A 14271-nucleotide genomic window follows, 5' to 3' on the forward strand; every position below is an offset into this window, starting at 1 on the left:
AGACCGAGCTTCGTCTGGACCGACCAATCAGAGCTTCAGAACGGAACCCGTCCACACTGCTGAGCGAGCCCACAGTGGAGGGGTAGCCTTGGCGGCCCACAGGGAAAACGCGAGTGCTGGAAGCACACCCCCGCAGGTTAGGCCATCCTATATTCGAGCCGTAGGGAGACGAGATTGAGGGAAGGGCTTCTCTGCCATGTTTCCCCAGTAAGGGTATAGAGGCACGGCCGTTAACTCCCTAAACACCGACCGCACACAGAAAGCCATAGAAACGTCTTTATTGAAGGGGACAGGGGTCATGCTGAGTTTGGGGACATGCAGTGAAGGGGCAGTCGTGAGCTGTTCTTGGTTTTCAGGGCCCCAGGTCTGCCCTGGACACCCTGGGCCTTCAGGGTCTCCGTCGGCTTTTGCTGGTCTGTCCAGGGTGCTCTGAGGTCCTCCAGGGCCAGTAACTTATATTTGGTGTTTTGGACCTGTGACCAGAAGGTAGATTGAAATGGGGGCTCCAGGATTTGGAATCCCCTCAAGGCCTCGATGCTCCTCGTCTATTAGAGAGGGAAGCTTGAGGATTTGGGGTTCCCTTGGGACTGGGGCTCTTGGAATTTGGGTTTCTTGAGATCCATGGACTCGGGGCATTGAAGTCCTCTGGTTTCCAGGGATGAGAATTTCTGTTTGGGGTCTCCTGGTGCCTAGGATGCATATCCTGACTACAGTCTCCTCCATCTCAGGCATAGGGACTTCCATGGTTGAAGGTTTCCTGGGGGCTTGGAATCGGATTTTTTAAATTTGGGATTCCCTGGGGATTTGGGGTTCCATGATTTGGGGGTCCTGGGAGTTAGGGTTTGGGGCTCTCTTAGGGGCTTTCGGAATTAGGGGCAGAGGGAAGTTTGGGACATGTACTCTGGGGGTTGGGATCCTGAGTCCCAAAATGGGGCCTCCAAATTTTGGGGTCCCCCAAAGGGGGAAATCATTACTTAAAAAATAGAGAATTTTCTGGGAGCCTGGCCAGCACAGGTGCTGTGGGCCACATGGGGTGGGCTTCATACAAGGCACTGGGGGTTTCTTGAGGGTGCAGAGGATAGGAAGACTTGGGGGTCCTGTAATTAGCACTTCCAGGACTGTTTTGGCATCTGTAAATTGGGGGTGACAGTGGGCTGGTTAATGTGGGTCTCTTCTTGAGGGGTAAGAGTAGAGGCTTTTGTTAATGGAGGGAGTCTCTGATTGCAGTCTAAGGGTTTTGGGGTGACCATAGGAGTCACAACATCTTGACAGGATTGATATTAAATGTGGGTCTGTTATTCTTCTCTGGAGATGTTTCTTTCAAGGGGGTTTGATGCTGGGAGGGTCTTTGTTAATAGGGAATGGTTTTGCTCCAGTGACTAGTGACTCAGGAATGTTCTACTGTGGAGCATTATGTAGAGAAAGTCACCATCATTTGGGGTGAGATGGAAATCTGTTAATTGGGGGGTCTGATCTGAGGGGTGGGACTAGCCTGAAGAAGGTACTACACTCAGGGAATCTCTTTCTGGGTAACATAGGGTCTGTATTTGGGGGGTCATCATGGGGGAATCTGTTAATAGGGCCTCAGTGATCGAGGGCTGGCTAATGGGGGTCTCTATTCTGGATGTGTTACTGGGAATCTCTATCTCAGGGTGATTCGGGGGCTCCTTGTTTCAGGAGACGCTAAAGGGGGCTCTGTGTCTCTGTTGGATGTCCAGAGCCTCTAAGACTGCATCTCCGCCCTCAGCATCCAAGGAAACCAGCAGCAGAAGAGCAACCTGGGGAAAAGAACCGTGTCACACCCCAGTGCAGGGTGCGGGAGCATCTGGACCCATCCCCACCCAGCTCCTCCCCAAGGGTCTGGGATTTGGCCTTTCTGGGTTCTGCCTCCACCTCTCTGGCTCTCTCAGGCTCCTCTGGAGCAGAGGGTGTTCTGTCTCCCTTGTTTTTGTTCAGTCGCTAGTTGTGTCTGACTCTTTGCAACCCCATGGACTGTAGCCCACTCCTCTGTCCATGGGATTTCCCAGGCAAGAATATTGGAGTGCATTGCTATTTCTTTCTCCAGCGGATCTTTCTGACCCAGGGATTGAACCCCTGTCTCTTGCTTGGCAGGCAGATTCTTTACCACTGAGCCACCAGGGAAGGTCTTACCTGCCTCTTAAAAATTGAATTCACCAGAATTCATGGTGGGGCCTCACTCTCTAAAGACTGTTTCCGGGTAAGCTAACTTAAGTCCTAAGTTTTCCTAACCTCTATTTCCAGCCCCAACCAGAACTCCAGACCCCTCTGTCCAGTGGCCTGGTGGATGCCTTTCCCCGAATTATCCCACAGGAGAGGGGACCAAGGGTTGCTACACACCTGGAGATGGAGTTCTCTGATGCGATGTCCTTTGGGGTCCGGACTGTTGTGAAAGTGCGTTTGGGCTGCGTCACTGAAGAGAAGGGCAAGGTCTCAGGTGATGGGATGACAGACCCACCTCTGTCCTCGATATCCACCCAGTCTCTTTATCATTAATATTTATTTACATCCCCAATATCCTACACTCCCAACAGCCATCTGGACTCTCTTGTCAATAATATTCCCTGTGTCCTCTGAGACCTACCCATGTTCCCAGTGCCTGCTCAGAGCCTTGTTAACATCCTCTTCTCCATAACACCCACCCTTTTGGGGGTCTGAATCATCATTTTCCTGGATCCCCAATTAAATACTGGAGATTCTGTCACCAGCATATACCTAAGGACCCATGACCTTACTGCCTACCCCCAAACCACATTCCTCCTCACACCCAGCCCGCAACTCACTTGTCACTTGATGCACTTTTTTGGCTCCGACATTGTCCCCAGGAGGGTCAGTGGATCCACCAATCCTAGGGAGACATGAGAAGTGGGAGGAGTCAGAGCCACCAGAGGCCAGAGTCTGGTAGGAGCTGAGCCACAGGAGGCCTACGAGGAAAGCGCTAGGGTATGGGGGTGGGTGTCCATTCTATCCTCCTGGTCCAAGAGGAGGAGACATCTAAGGCGGGTATCAGGGCTCTGGGTCGTACCCTGGGTGATGATCAGAGTCTGGGGCTCACCTCTGAATTCGAGATGCTGGTGCAAAGACGCCATGCTTCGGTGGGCAGGTGAAGTACCGGACACCAAAGACAGAGCCGTCATGCTTGCCAGTGGGCTGGTCTAGCTCGATGCCATACCAGTACCCTGCAACAGGAGGGTGTCAGGATGCCTTGAGGCCCTGTCTGCCCCCCAGCCCAGATAGTGATCCTCACCTGGGGCGAAGTCTGTCTTCCCATAGAAGCGCACAATCCCTTGCTTCTGGCCAGCGACGAGGACTTGGTCTCCAACCTCCGCCTTGGCTCCTTCACGTTGCTGCAGGCTGCCCAGAGACGGGGATGATGAGGGCTTCTTCTTACCTGGAGGTGGAGGGGAACAAGGGGTGAGGGTGAGACCTCCAGACACTAGCCCAGGGGATGCCGTGCCACCCGGAAAGCCACAAGGTAGGAACTCTGTCCGGGCTCAAATGAGATGAACTGCAGAGCCTTTCTCTGAAATAGGAGTTGGGGGTTGGGGGGCTTGAAAGAAGACAACCCCAGCTGTCAGAGAACTGGGGTTGGGAGCTTTAGGCGTGAGAGAGAAAAGAGAGTCAAGAACCTAGAGAACCCCAAAACTCTTTCTCAAAGTTAAGGATACTGGGGCCAAAGGAAAATCTGAGTGTCAAAGTCAGAAATTATCCATTTAAAATGAAGGAGGGGAGGAACTTCCCTGGTGGTACAGTGGCTAAGACTCCACACTCCCAATGCAGAGGGCCCACATTTAATCCCTGGTCAGGGAACTAGATTCTGCATGCCATAACTAAAGATCCCGCATGCTACAAGAAAGATGGACGATCCCAGGTGCTACAACTAACACCCAGCACAGCAAATAAATAAGCAAATAAATATATTTTTAAAATAAAAATATGAAGAGGGGAAAATAAATAAAATGAAGAAGGGAGTTGGGTCTGGGGATAAATCAAGTCACTAAAGCCAGGAACCCCATAGATTCTTCCCTAAAACTGGGAGAAAGCCTTTGGGTCTAAGGGGAAGCTAAGTCACAGGGGGCAGGGAACACATACAGGTCTTTCCAAGAACTGGGTGGGACCAGTACTGAATCAAAGGAGAAACTCAGGTACAAAAGTCAGGGACTCAGAGTTTGTCCTCTAAAATGGGAGTTTGGGCCTGAGGAAAAACTGAGTCACAGAAGCTGGGCTACCCACAGAATATCCTCAAGACTGGCTCCTGTCACCCCACGGGCTCCACCTGACCTTTGTGTTCCCTGCGGCCCTTGCCAGTGACACGGGAGAAGTCCATTCGGGGAGTCCGAGGTGTGGAGGTGACGGATGAAGGAGGTGCGTCCACTGCCTTGGAGATCTTGGACACAGAGGCAAAAAGACCTGGGGGGACAGAGTCTGGGCTGGGAGTTGTCCAAGCCTCTGCCCCCTGCCCCATCATCACCCCTGACCCCACCAGTCAGCAGCATCACTACTGAATGGACCCCAGTGAGACTGACCCTGCTTGGGAGGGCAGATGAAGTACCGGACGCCCCCAACACTGCCATCATTCTTGCCCTCGGGTTCATCCAGCTCCACGCCCACCCACTGGCCACTGGCGAATTCCGTGGTCCCGCAGAACCGCAGCGTGCCCGTCTGGAGAAAACAAGGGAGGATATGTCTTGGGTGGGCCTTGGGAGGCCATGATAAGATCACTGGCACGGGGAATTCCCTGGTGGTCCAGTGGTTAAGAGCCAGCACTTTCACTGCTGAGGGCTCAGTGAACTCCAGGGCTCCAGTCCCTGGAGATTTTGCAAGCAGCACAGAGTGGCCAAAAAAAAAAAAAAAAAAATCACTGGCATACAAGTAGCATGGTGGAGTGTATGAGGGAGCCCCAGGCTCAAATCTCAGCATCTCAGCTTGGACATCACCATTCGCTGGCTATGTGGCCTAACTATACTGTGCCTCAGTGTCCTCATCTGCGAAATGGGAGCAGAAATTGCACCCACCTTACAGGATTGTTACAGAGCTGCCCTGTCCAATGTACTAAATAGTCACTAGCCACATAATGACAATTTAACTGAAATCAGGACCTCCCCCATGGTCCAGTGGTTAAGATTCCATGCTTCCACTGTAAGAGCTATGGGTTTGATCCCTGGTCAGGAAAGTTCCACATTCTGAGTAAAGTGACCAAAAAAAAAAAATAATAATAATAATAACTAAAATTAAAATACTTCCCCAATTGCAGTAGCCACATTCCAAGTTCTTAAAACCACATGTGGTTTGTGGCTACTTCACTGGACTATAAATACACAGAACACTTTCAATCTCACAAAGTCTATTGGACATGAGTGCTACAGAGACAGAAAAGCCCCCAGTACAGGGCTTGGTGCTGAGTAAGGGATCAGTAAGTGTTGACTATTAGTATACTGTCACTTTCATAAAGGGACTGCATGGGCCTCAGTGTCACCTGTAAAATGAGGATAACAGTCCACCTCAGAGGCTAGTTATCTGGTGGAAACATTTTTAATATATGTGACATTGCTGAGCTGCAGTGAATGTGGTTATTATATCATTTGTGTGAGGTTCCTTCACTGCTCTAAGCCTTAGTTCTTTGTCTATAAAATGGGCTAAATAATAGTGCCTCCTTTGGAGAGCTGGTGTGGGGTTCAGAACAGTGGCTGGCACACAAAGAGCACTTGGTGTACACCAAGCCCGGTTCTAAGGGCTTTACTCATTTTCACAAATTTAAACCTGGAAAAAAATCTAAAAGAGAATGGATATGTGTGTATGTGTAACTGATTCACTTTGCTGTACAATGAAGCAAACTAACACAACATTGTAAAATACAAATTCATTTTTAAAATAAACCTCATACAACCCCCTGAAATGGGTATTATTAGTTTCATTTTACAGATGAAGAAACTGATGCCCAGAGAGGTGAAATCACTGGCCCCACAGCTGGCAAGGGGCAAAGCTGAGATGTGCTTGAGCAAATCCTAAGCCTGATTTTGTAACCACTGTGCTCTGCTGCTTCTCTCCAGGCAGAGACTGTTATTACATGTCTCCAGACAAAGGTTTCACCACCCTGGATTTCTTACAGTCTTCTATGTTGTAAAATGGAGAGGCAACCCCTCCTGCTTTCAAAACTGGCACATTGATTTGATTAGATCATGTATAAGAACTTTCCAAAGGGGGCTGATGCATGCAAAACTCTTGATTAGGAAACAAAGTGTGACTTTATGGCTTCTCACTGTACAAAAAAAACAAAATTCAAAGTCACTGCAGTGGCCTGCAGCTCTAGTGTGATCCAGCCCCTGCTAACCTTGCCACTTCACTCTGCCTAGGTAACTCCCCTCCATGCACACTCCTCTGAGCCTTTCTACCTGTGGTTTCCTTTGTCTTGTATTTTTGCAAGGTGAGCTCCTTCCCATCTCAGCCTATATATAACCTCCTCAGAGACACCTTCTCAGAAGACCCTAGCTAAAACCACCTCTGCCCTCGGCCAGGGTTAATTTATTAAATGTTTTCAAAGCCCTTGCTACTGGAAATTATCTTAACTGTGAGTTGACTTTATTGACTGGCTCTTATTCAATAGAAGTGGAGTTCTATGAGAGCAAGGCTGGGGCTGACACAGGTCTTTATCCCCAAGGACAGGCTGGATCCAGCATGGAGTCTGAGGAACATCAGGTAAATGAATTCAATTTGGAATGCCTGGATGAGTGAAGATGTACTCTGTCCTCTGGGACTTTATCCCTGCTCCCTCTCCCTAAGACCCCCCCCCTTTCTCCTTTTCTTCTCCTGGCTCACTCCTCCACATCTTCAAGTGGGTGCAGTCCCCTTCACACCCTGATCGCTCTGACCAGTACTTTTTTCCCAAGCAAAGGAGTGATCACTCTGGGAACACAGGTGGCCCCTGAATGGGGACCACAAGGCCCAGGGGGACCCAAATGGGGCTGACCTATGCTGATCACTCTGCCTGTGCTTCCTCATGAGAGCCACAACTGCTCTGGGCTGTCACTGTCAGGAGATGGAACTGTTGTCCCCCTTGGACTAAGAGCTCAGCCCAGGGTGGGGCATAATGGAGGCACTAGCAGAACAACTGTTGGATGAAATAAACACTGTGTGCATGCCTGGGAGGGTGGACAGACAAGAGGGGGCGAGTCTGGACTCTGCCCAAGGCCCCAGCTGTGAGCACTGAGTCCTGCCCTCCCATCCCTGCTCCAGTTCCTGACCTTCTGGCCATCCAGGAGCACACGGTCTCCCAGGCGCAGGCCCAGTGCGCTGAGCATGAGATTGCCTGGGACGTTGTCATAGTTGGGTAGTGTGACCTTGGGGAGGGCGCAGGAGAGCGGCACTGCCTCCTCCAGTAGCGTCCTCAGCTCCTTGGCCACCAGTGCCGCCTCTGCCTTGTCCAGGGACATGTCCATGGGGTCTGGGACCACCTCTGCTGGCACTTGTCCCTTTCGGTTCTGTGGACCAACAGGAAAAGAGGGGGAGAAAACTCAGTGGCGGTAGGCTGCCCTCCCACTGAGGCCACACCTCCAGAGACCCTGGGTCAAGGTGAAGCAGAGATGGGAGTAAGGTCATGCCCTGGGCCAACATGGCAACAGGAAGGGATGGGGCATTAAGGTTCAGGCCACAGTCCCCAGGGAAGTCCACCCCTGAGACCTCAGCCTGGGGATGTCAAGTATGGAGCCAGCGGGGAATGAAGGTCCCACTTCAGTGCTGTAGGTCATGCCTTCAGGGCCAAGACCCCAAGCCCAGAAATGGGGTCATGGAAGGACAAACACAGAAAATGGGCTCCTGTGATACCAGGTCAAGGGTCCAACTGGGCCAATGGGGAATGAGAGCTTCAAGAAAGGCAAGTGGTCCTGCCCACCTCCCATCCTCTGTAGAGGCCTGCTGGCTGGAAAGGGATTGGGAAGGAAGGAAAAGAAAGGTAACAGGACTGGGCCGGGGTGGCAGTACCCGAAGCGCCGGGTTGGCACCGTGTTCCAGCAAACACTTGGCCGCACCCAGGCACAGGTTGGAGGCAGCGATGTGCAGGGCTGAGCCGTGGTTGAAGTCACTGCACGTGGAGTTCACCACTGGGAAGTGGGTGAGAGGAGGGTTCCGAGTGAGGGCCCTCGGCACCGCCAGTCTCCGGAAGTCCATCTCTCCATCTCTCTCTGAACCCGCAGGCTGCAGGGCCTCCCGCAGCCTCGGACAGAGCGCCGCCCCTCCTCGGCCACACCCTTCCCGACTAGCTCCTGCCAGGTTAAGGACCACTGAGCCCCATATCCCGCACCTCCCGCCTCGCATCCTGCCCTCCCAAGCCAGGCCCATTAGTCGTCTTCCCACCCTTCACTGCCTACACCTGAGCACCCTCCTCCTGCTTCCAGACCTCCTTCCTCGCCTGGGTCCTACCCGCTCCCAGCCCGGCCCCTCCTCCTCACCTCGGGGCCGCGCACCCTTCAGCAGCACGCGCACGAGATCGGGCACGTCGAAATAGGCGGCGTAGTGAAGCGCGTTCATGTTAGTCCAGCGGCTACGCAGGGTCACGTCTGCGCCCAGAGCCAGCAACTGCTGCGAGAGGCGCACCGCCGCCGCGGGGTCCCCTGCGCAACAGCCCAGGTCAGCTCGGGTCCCCTCCTCCAGAGAGTGGGGCTAGGGCCATGCGGCAGGCCCTGGGCCTCAGAGACTGCACTTTGGGATACTAGGCTGTGGGCTCAGGATGGAGGTCGAAGGGCTGGAGTTCTAGAGTGTCGGGCGTGGGAGCCTAGGTCTGGGGGTTCATGGTTTGGGGGCTAGGACCCTCACCGACTCCGTGGGCCCCAGCCTTGCACGCATAATGGAGCAGTGTCATGTCGGTCAGCCCATCGCGATCATTCACATGGCAGCCTCGCCGCAGAATCTGAGAGTACCGGGGACCAGGGAGAGTTACCCAAACATGTGAGGGACCCCTTCCTCTCCTCCCTCACTTCACCAGTGTCCTTACCTCATTGCCAATGACGTCGATCTTGTGTTGGACTTGGGGCACCCATTGACGCACGATGGCGAACAGTTCGGGGATGGTGGTCTGGGGGTCAAACAGAATCTCCTGGCAGGCAGGGTCGTTGGGGTCGAAGAAGGTGAAGGCTGGGGTGGTGAGAGGTCCAAGGTCACCCACAGGCAACCTGACCCCTCCTCCTTCCACCCTGAGATAGAGGAGCTCTAGGTCTTTGTCTTTAAGACCTTCTAAGGCAGGGTCTCACACTGGTGGCCTGTGGGCCCTGGGTGTTTTCTGTGTGGCCAGCATGAGGTTTCAAAATGAAAAGGTTTCACATAAAAATTAGGATGTCCTTTGTGTTTTGAAAAATTAAAGATCAGGCAATTCCTGTATAACAGCCAACTCTACCTCATGAAATAAGAGTGTGACAAGGAGTCTGCATGCCCAAGGGGATTGCTACTGTTCTGGCCCATGGTTCCCTGTAAGTCTGGGCACGATTAGGCCGAATCTCCAGAGTAAAGAAAAAAATTTTTAACATTGATTTATTTATTTGGCTGCACCGGTCTTAGATGCGGCATATGGGATCTTTGTTGTAGCAGGCAGTGTCTAGATCTAGTTCCTTGACCAAGGATTGAACCTAGGCACCCAGCATTGGGAGCATAAAGCTTTAGTCACTGGATTACTAGGGAAGTCCCAGAGTAAAGAACACTTAAAAGCCAGAAATCAGTTTTTAAGAAAAATCTCCCCAATTTTTCAGCTACTGTGCAGTCCACATAAAATGTATCCACGGGCAGGATCCAACCTGTAGCCAGCCAGGGAGAAACCCAGAGGAACTTCCAGCTCCCTGCTTTAGACTCTGAGGATTGCCCGCTAGTAATGTTCAGCACCCAGCACTGGGCTGGCGTGCGGTGGGAACTCAGTGCCTATTGAATGGATGAGCAGATGAATGACCAGCTGATACAGAGCCCAGGGGAGTACCGTACAGTCTCCAGCAGGCAGCCCGTGTGCTCCTTTAAAACCCTAACCCTTCTTGGCTGAGATCCCTGCCCTGGCTCCCGTCACACTCGAGTACAGATCCAAATCTCACTCTGGCCCACAGGCCCTGCACCACCTGGCCTTGTCTGTTCTTTGCTCTCTCCCTCTCACTCGTTCCCCTCCAGTCACACTGGCCTCCTTCCGCCCTTTCAATTTGCCAGGCAAATTGCTGTCTCAGGACTTTGTGCTTGCTGTTTTTCTGGCCAGGGCCAATCTTCCCTCAGATCTTAAGGCTCCAGAGAGGCCTCCCCAGACCGTCCTGGCTAAGTGAGCACCTCTGCCCTTCTCCATCTCTTGCCCCGCCCCCCCCCCTTTTTTTTTAATTTGGCTACAACGCAGGGCATGTGGGATCTTAGTTCCCCAACCAGGGGTCGAAGCCACACCCCCTTCATTGGAAGCATGGAGTCTTAACCATTGAGCTGCCAGGTAAGTCCCTCTTACCTTTTTAAAAATTTCTTTAAGAATACCACTACTTGGGTACTTCCCCAGCCATCTGCTGGTTAAGACTGCAGAGACCCAGGTTCAATCTCTGGTCAAGGAACTAAGATCCTGCATGCCTCATGATGTGGGAAAACCCCCCCAAAACCACCCACTACTTGTTTATTCCTTCCTCCCTCCTCTTTTCCTCTCTTTCTCTTCTTCCCTCTTTTTCTTCCCTCTCTCTTTCTCACTTGTCCCCCTCACTAGGACATTTCTATTCTTCCTTATCCCCAAGGCCCTGGCATCCAGGAGATGCTCAGTCTCTGCTGAATTAATGTACACATTTAATAAACACATACATGAGTTTCTCTTGGAGTCCACCTTAGCCCTCTCTCTGGCCTCAACCACATTTTCAGATTCCTTCACCTTCTGTGACCAAACCCTCCTTGTTTTATAAGCAACAGGGTTCCTGGGGGTGGGGAACAGACACCCTAGGCTCTTTGACATCCCAGCAGGCCACAGGCCACAGCCACATTTCCAAAGGAAATTTTCCAGTTTTTCGGGATGGATACCCCACCCTGGACACCCAGATAATGTTATTTTTCTATCAGACTGAGGGCAACCTGTAGCCTCTCTGATCCCCCTCTAGTGAGTGACACAGAGGCCATCCCACTTGCCCTATCCTGCTGGTGCCTACTCTCTCAACTTGGAACCTAGCTGAACGTACAGCTACTGAGGATTCCCAGCCAACATCCAAAAGCCTCCTCCTATACCCAGTTCTGGCTGAGCTCCACTCTGTCTATGCAGTAACCAGAGGGAGCTTTTAAAAATATAAATCAGACCTGCCACTCCCCTGCTTTTAAATACCCATGCCCCCGCCCCCAACTGCTTTCCCCGCCATCACATTTAGAATATACCCGAAGTCCTCACAGTAGCCTTGAAGGCCCTTCCCAGATCTAGCCCTTGCCAACCTCTCACTTCAACTCTGATCTAACTGCAGCACCATGATTTTCTTTTTGTTCCAAGCTCAGTCCTGCCTCAGGACTTTTGCAACTTGCTGGTTACAGCCTGAAACTCTTTTTCCAGCTCTCGTATGGTTGATTCCTCCTCTTGCTCAGTTGTTGTTTAGTCACTAAGTCATGTCCCAACTCTTTGTGACCCTGTGGACTGTAGCCCGCCAGGGTCCTCTGTCCATGGGGTTTCCCAGGCAAGAATCCTGGGGTGAGTGAGTGAGTGAGAGTCGCTCAGTCGTGTCTGAGTCTTTTCGACCCCAGGGACTGGAGCCTATCAGGCTCCTCTGTCCATGGAATTCTCCAGGTAAGAATACTGGAGTGGGCTGCCATTTCCTTCTCCAGGAGATCTCCCTGACCCAGGGATTGAACCCACATCTCCTAATTGGCAGGTGGATTCTTTACCACTGAGCCACCAGGGTAGCCCCCCTCATGCTCAGAGTTTCCACCTAAATGCTTCCTTGTCAGAAAGACCCATCCTGACTGCTCTTTCTCAAGGTGCTGCCCCTTAGCCATTCTCTATTATTACATCTCCATCTTTTATATCTTTCACAGCATTCACTCCAATCTGAACTTATCTGATTTTTTTTTTCCTGACCATGCCTCATGGCATGTGAGAGTTACCAGACCGGGGATCGAACTCATGTCCTCTGAAGTAGAAGTGCCAAGTCCTAACCACTGGACCCCCAGAGAAGCCCCTGAACTTATCTGATTTGTATATCTGTTACTTGTTTAGTCTTGCCTTCTCTCCTGAGAGCGGAGATCATGCCTGGACTGCTCACCGTTAAATCTTCATCTCCCAGCACAAGGCTTGTCACCGAGTATAGTACTGCTGGTGAATGAGTAGACACTTTCTATTTATCTAAGAGGCCACCTCCCTCTCAGCTCCACAGCTTCCTACCTCAGAACCTTCACTCCGGTGGTCACCTCTCCTGGGAGCCCCTTCCCCTTGTTAACCCTCAATCCATCCTTGGGTCTCCCTTGAATGTTATTTCTTCAGGAAAACTGTTATCTTAAAAGGCTCTTGCAGATTCCTCTTCTTGGCAAACACAATTCTCATCATGTCTTTAATTATGTACTTGTATTTTTGTACTTATCTGTGTGACCATTATTGAGGCCTGTGAATTTTCTTAGGCAAAGACTAGATCTGTCTGCCCCCACCTCCTAGGTCCATAGCAGGCTTTCCAAACATGCTTGTTGAATGACTAAAGGAATGAATGATGTGTCATGAATCAAATATTAGGATTATCCCAATTTCATTCTTCAGTGGGTGAATGAATGAATGAATGAAGGGGGGCGGGGATGCAAGGGCCATGACTTCTCCAGACCACCTTCAAATCCTCGGGAGTCCTCCCACCATCTCCATCAGCGGAGTTTTCAGCCAGACCTCCCTGGCCACCCAAGGCTCCAGGCCATATTGCAGGATGGGGAGGGGGATTACCGTAGTCCTTGGGGAGGGGAGCTGGTGCCGAGGGGTGCACAACAGGCTTCTGCCGGCGCTCCTGGGTGGGGCTGGGGGGCTCTGGGACAGGCTCATCCTCCTCCTCCTCCTCTTCTTCCTCCGCCCTGAGCGGCGGGGCCATGGGGGCAGGATCGGTCTTAGTCATGGTCCTCGGTGGCCCTCGGGGGGCAGGTACAGAGTTGGGGGTGGGCTTCAGGCAAATCCTGGGGGCAGAGGTAAACTAGAGAGGGTGCTCCACAGTCTCCAGAATCTGAGCCCCCCAAACGCTCCCAGGGCTCCGGATGGCTCTCACGCCCCCAGCACTGGATTTTGGGCAACTATAGAGATGTCAGTCACCCATCAGAGGACCCTGGTTTGTGGGCCTACGGTCTACCATTTCCCCCAGGCCAGTCCCCCATTCTTCTCCTCCCGCGTCAGGCCCCTCAGTCTAGGCCGCCCCCTCCCCGGGTTTGTTTATCTCATGATGCGGGATGCTTTGCCCCTCCCCTTCTCCGCGGGCCTCCCCTCTACCCGTCTTACCTCGAGTGGATGGGGCTGAAGACCAAAGCTGAAACCGGGGAAACTGGAGTAATGGGGTGTCAGTGTCTGGAGAAGTGATGGGGGAGAAGGAGACAGAGAGAAGGGGATGAGGCCCAGACGCCGACGGGGGGGGGGGATGGGGGTGGAGAGGGAGGGGCGCTGACGGCGCATGCGCCGTGTCACCCCCAACCAGGCGCGGGGGCGGAGACAGCGCGAGGCTGTTTGCATTGATGAAAAGGCTGCAGGCAGCGATGGGAAGGGAAGAGACGCCGAGGATGGGAAGAAGAAATGGCCACCAAGAAAATGTGAGGCCTGGAGACAGAAGGAGAGCGATGAAGCAATTGTTCAGTCGCTGAGTCCTGGGAAAACGGGCACAGTCCTTCCCGCTGTGATAGCGCCTTCCCCGCAGGCCTGCAAGCCAGGTCAATTAGGGCGGGGGTCTCTGTGGTGGTGACAGGTGTTTTCTCTCTCTGACGTGTCAGACTTGACCTCTTCTCCATGTTCGCCCTAGACAAGTGATGTCTCAGAGGGATGGTTTTGTAGAGACTCCTATAGTCATTGTCATGGTACTTGTCAGAGTGCTCGCCCAGCACTTACCAGACCCAGAGAAGTTAAGCCACTTGTCCAAGGGCATAGAGCAAGCGGGTAAAATGGAGCTAAGACTTGAATCCAAGTAGCCCGGCTTAATCACCATGCTACCTGACTTTGGCACTGTAGGGTACACATCTGCCAATAGACCCCTCCCCAGAAAGGCCTCCAGGAGCCAGCCCAGGATGGCTCCATCACAGTGGCTTGCCTGTCACACCTGACTAGGGCCTGCCCTGTCCACT

At 52.4% G+C, this 14271-nt stretch overlaps 1 protein-coding gene across 1 annotated transcript; it reads right to left on the reverse strand.

Moving 5' to 3' along the window:
- Positions 1–262: 262 nt before the first annotated feature.
- On the reverse strand, positions 263–13573 carry CLIP3 (CAP-Gly domain containing linker protein 3). Its single transcript, XM_065925872.1, has 14 exons — positions 13442–13573; positions 12902–13125; positions 9005–9144; positions 8827–8920; positions 8463–8624; positions 7996–8114; positions 7260–7496; positions 4545–4680; positions 4300–4428; positions 3266–3409; positions 3074–3197; positions 2802–2866; positions 2359–2431; positions 263–1778 (listed from the first exon to the last, which is right to left on the reverse strand). The coding sequence occupies exons 2-14, from the start codon at positions 13065–13067 to the stop codon at positions 1724–1726; spliced, it is 1644 nt and encodes a 547-aa protein (XP_065781944.1). The 5' UTR covers positions 13068–13125; positions 13442–13573; the 3' UTR covers positions 263–1723.
- Between the last annotated feature and the right edge of the window lie 698 nt (positions 13574–14271).

The sequence above is a fragment of the Muntiacus reevesi genome, chromosome 2 (assembly GCF_963930625.1).
Source record: "Muntiacus reevesi chromosome 2, mMunRee1.1, whole genome shotgun sequence".
In the NCBI taxonomy this organism is placed as follows: Eukaryota; Metazoa; Chordata; class Mammalia; order Artiodactyla; family Cervidae; genus Muntiacus; species Muntiacus reevesi.

Coding starts and splice junctions, on each gene's coding strand:
- CLIP3 (XM_065925872.1), bottom strand. CDS start 13,067: ATGACTAAGACCGATCCTGCCCCCATGGCCCCGCCGCTCAGGGCGGAG. Junction 2,867..3,073: donor CCAGCATCTCGAATTCAGAG/GTGAGCCCCAGA, acceptor ATGTCTCCCTAG/GATTGGTGGATCCACTGACC. Junction 1,779..2,358: donor TCAGAGAACTCCATCTCCAG/GTGTGTAGCAAC, acceptor TCTTTTCCCCAG/GTTGCTCTTCTGCTGCTGGT.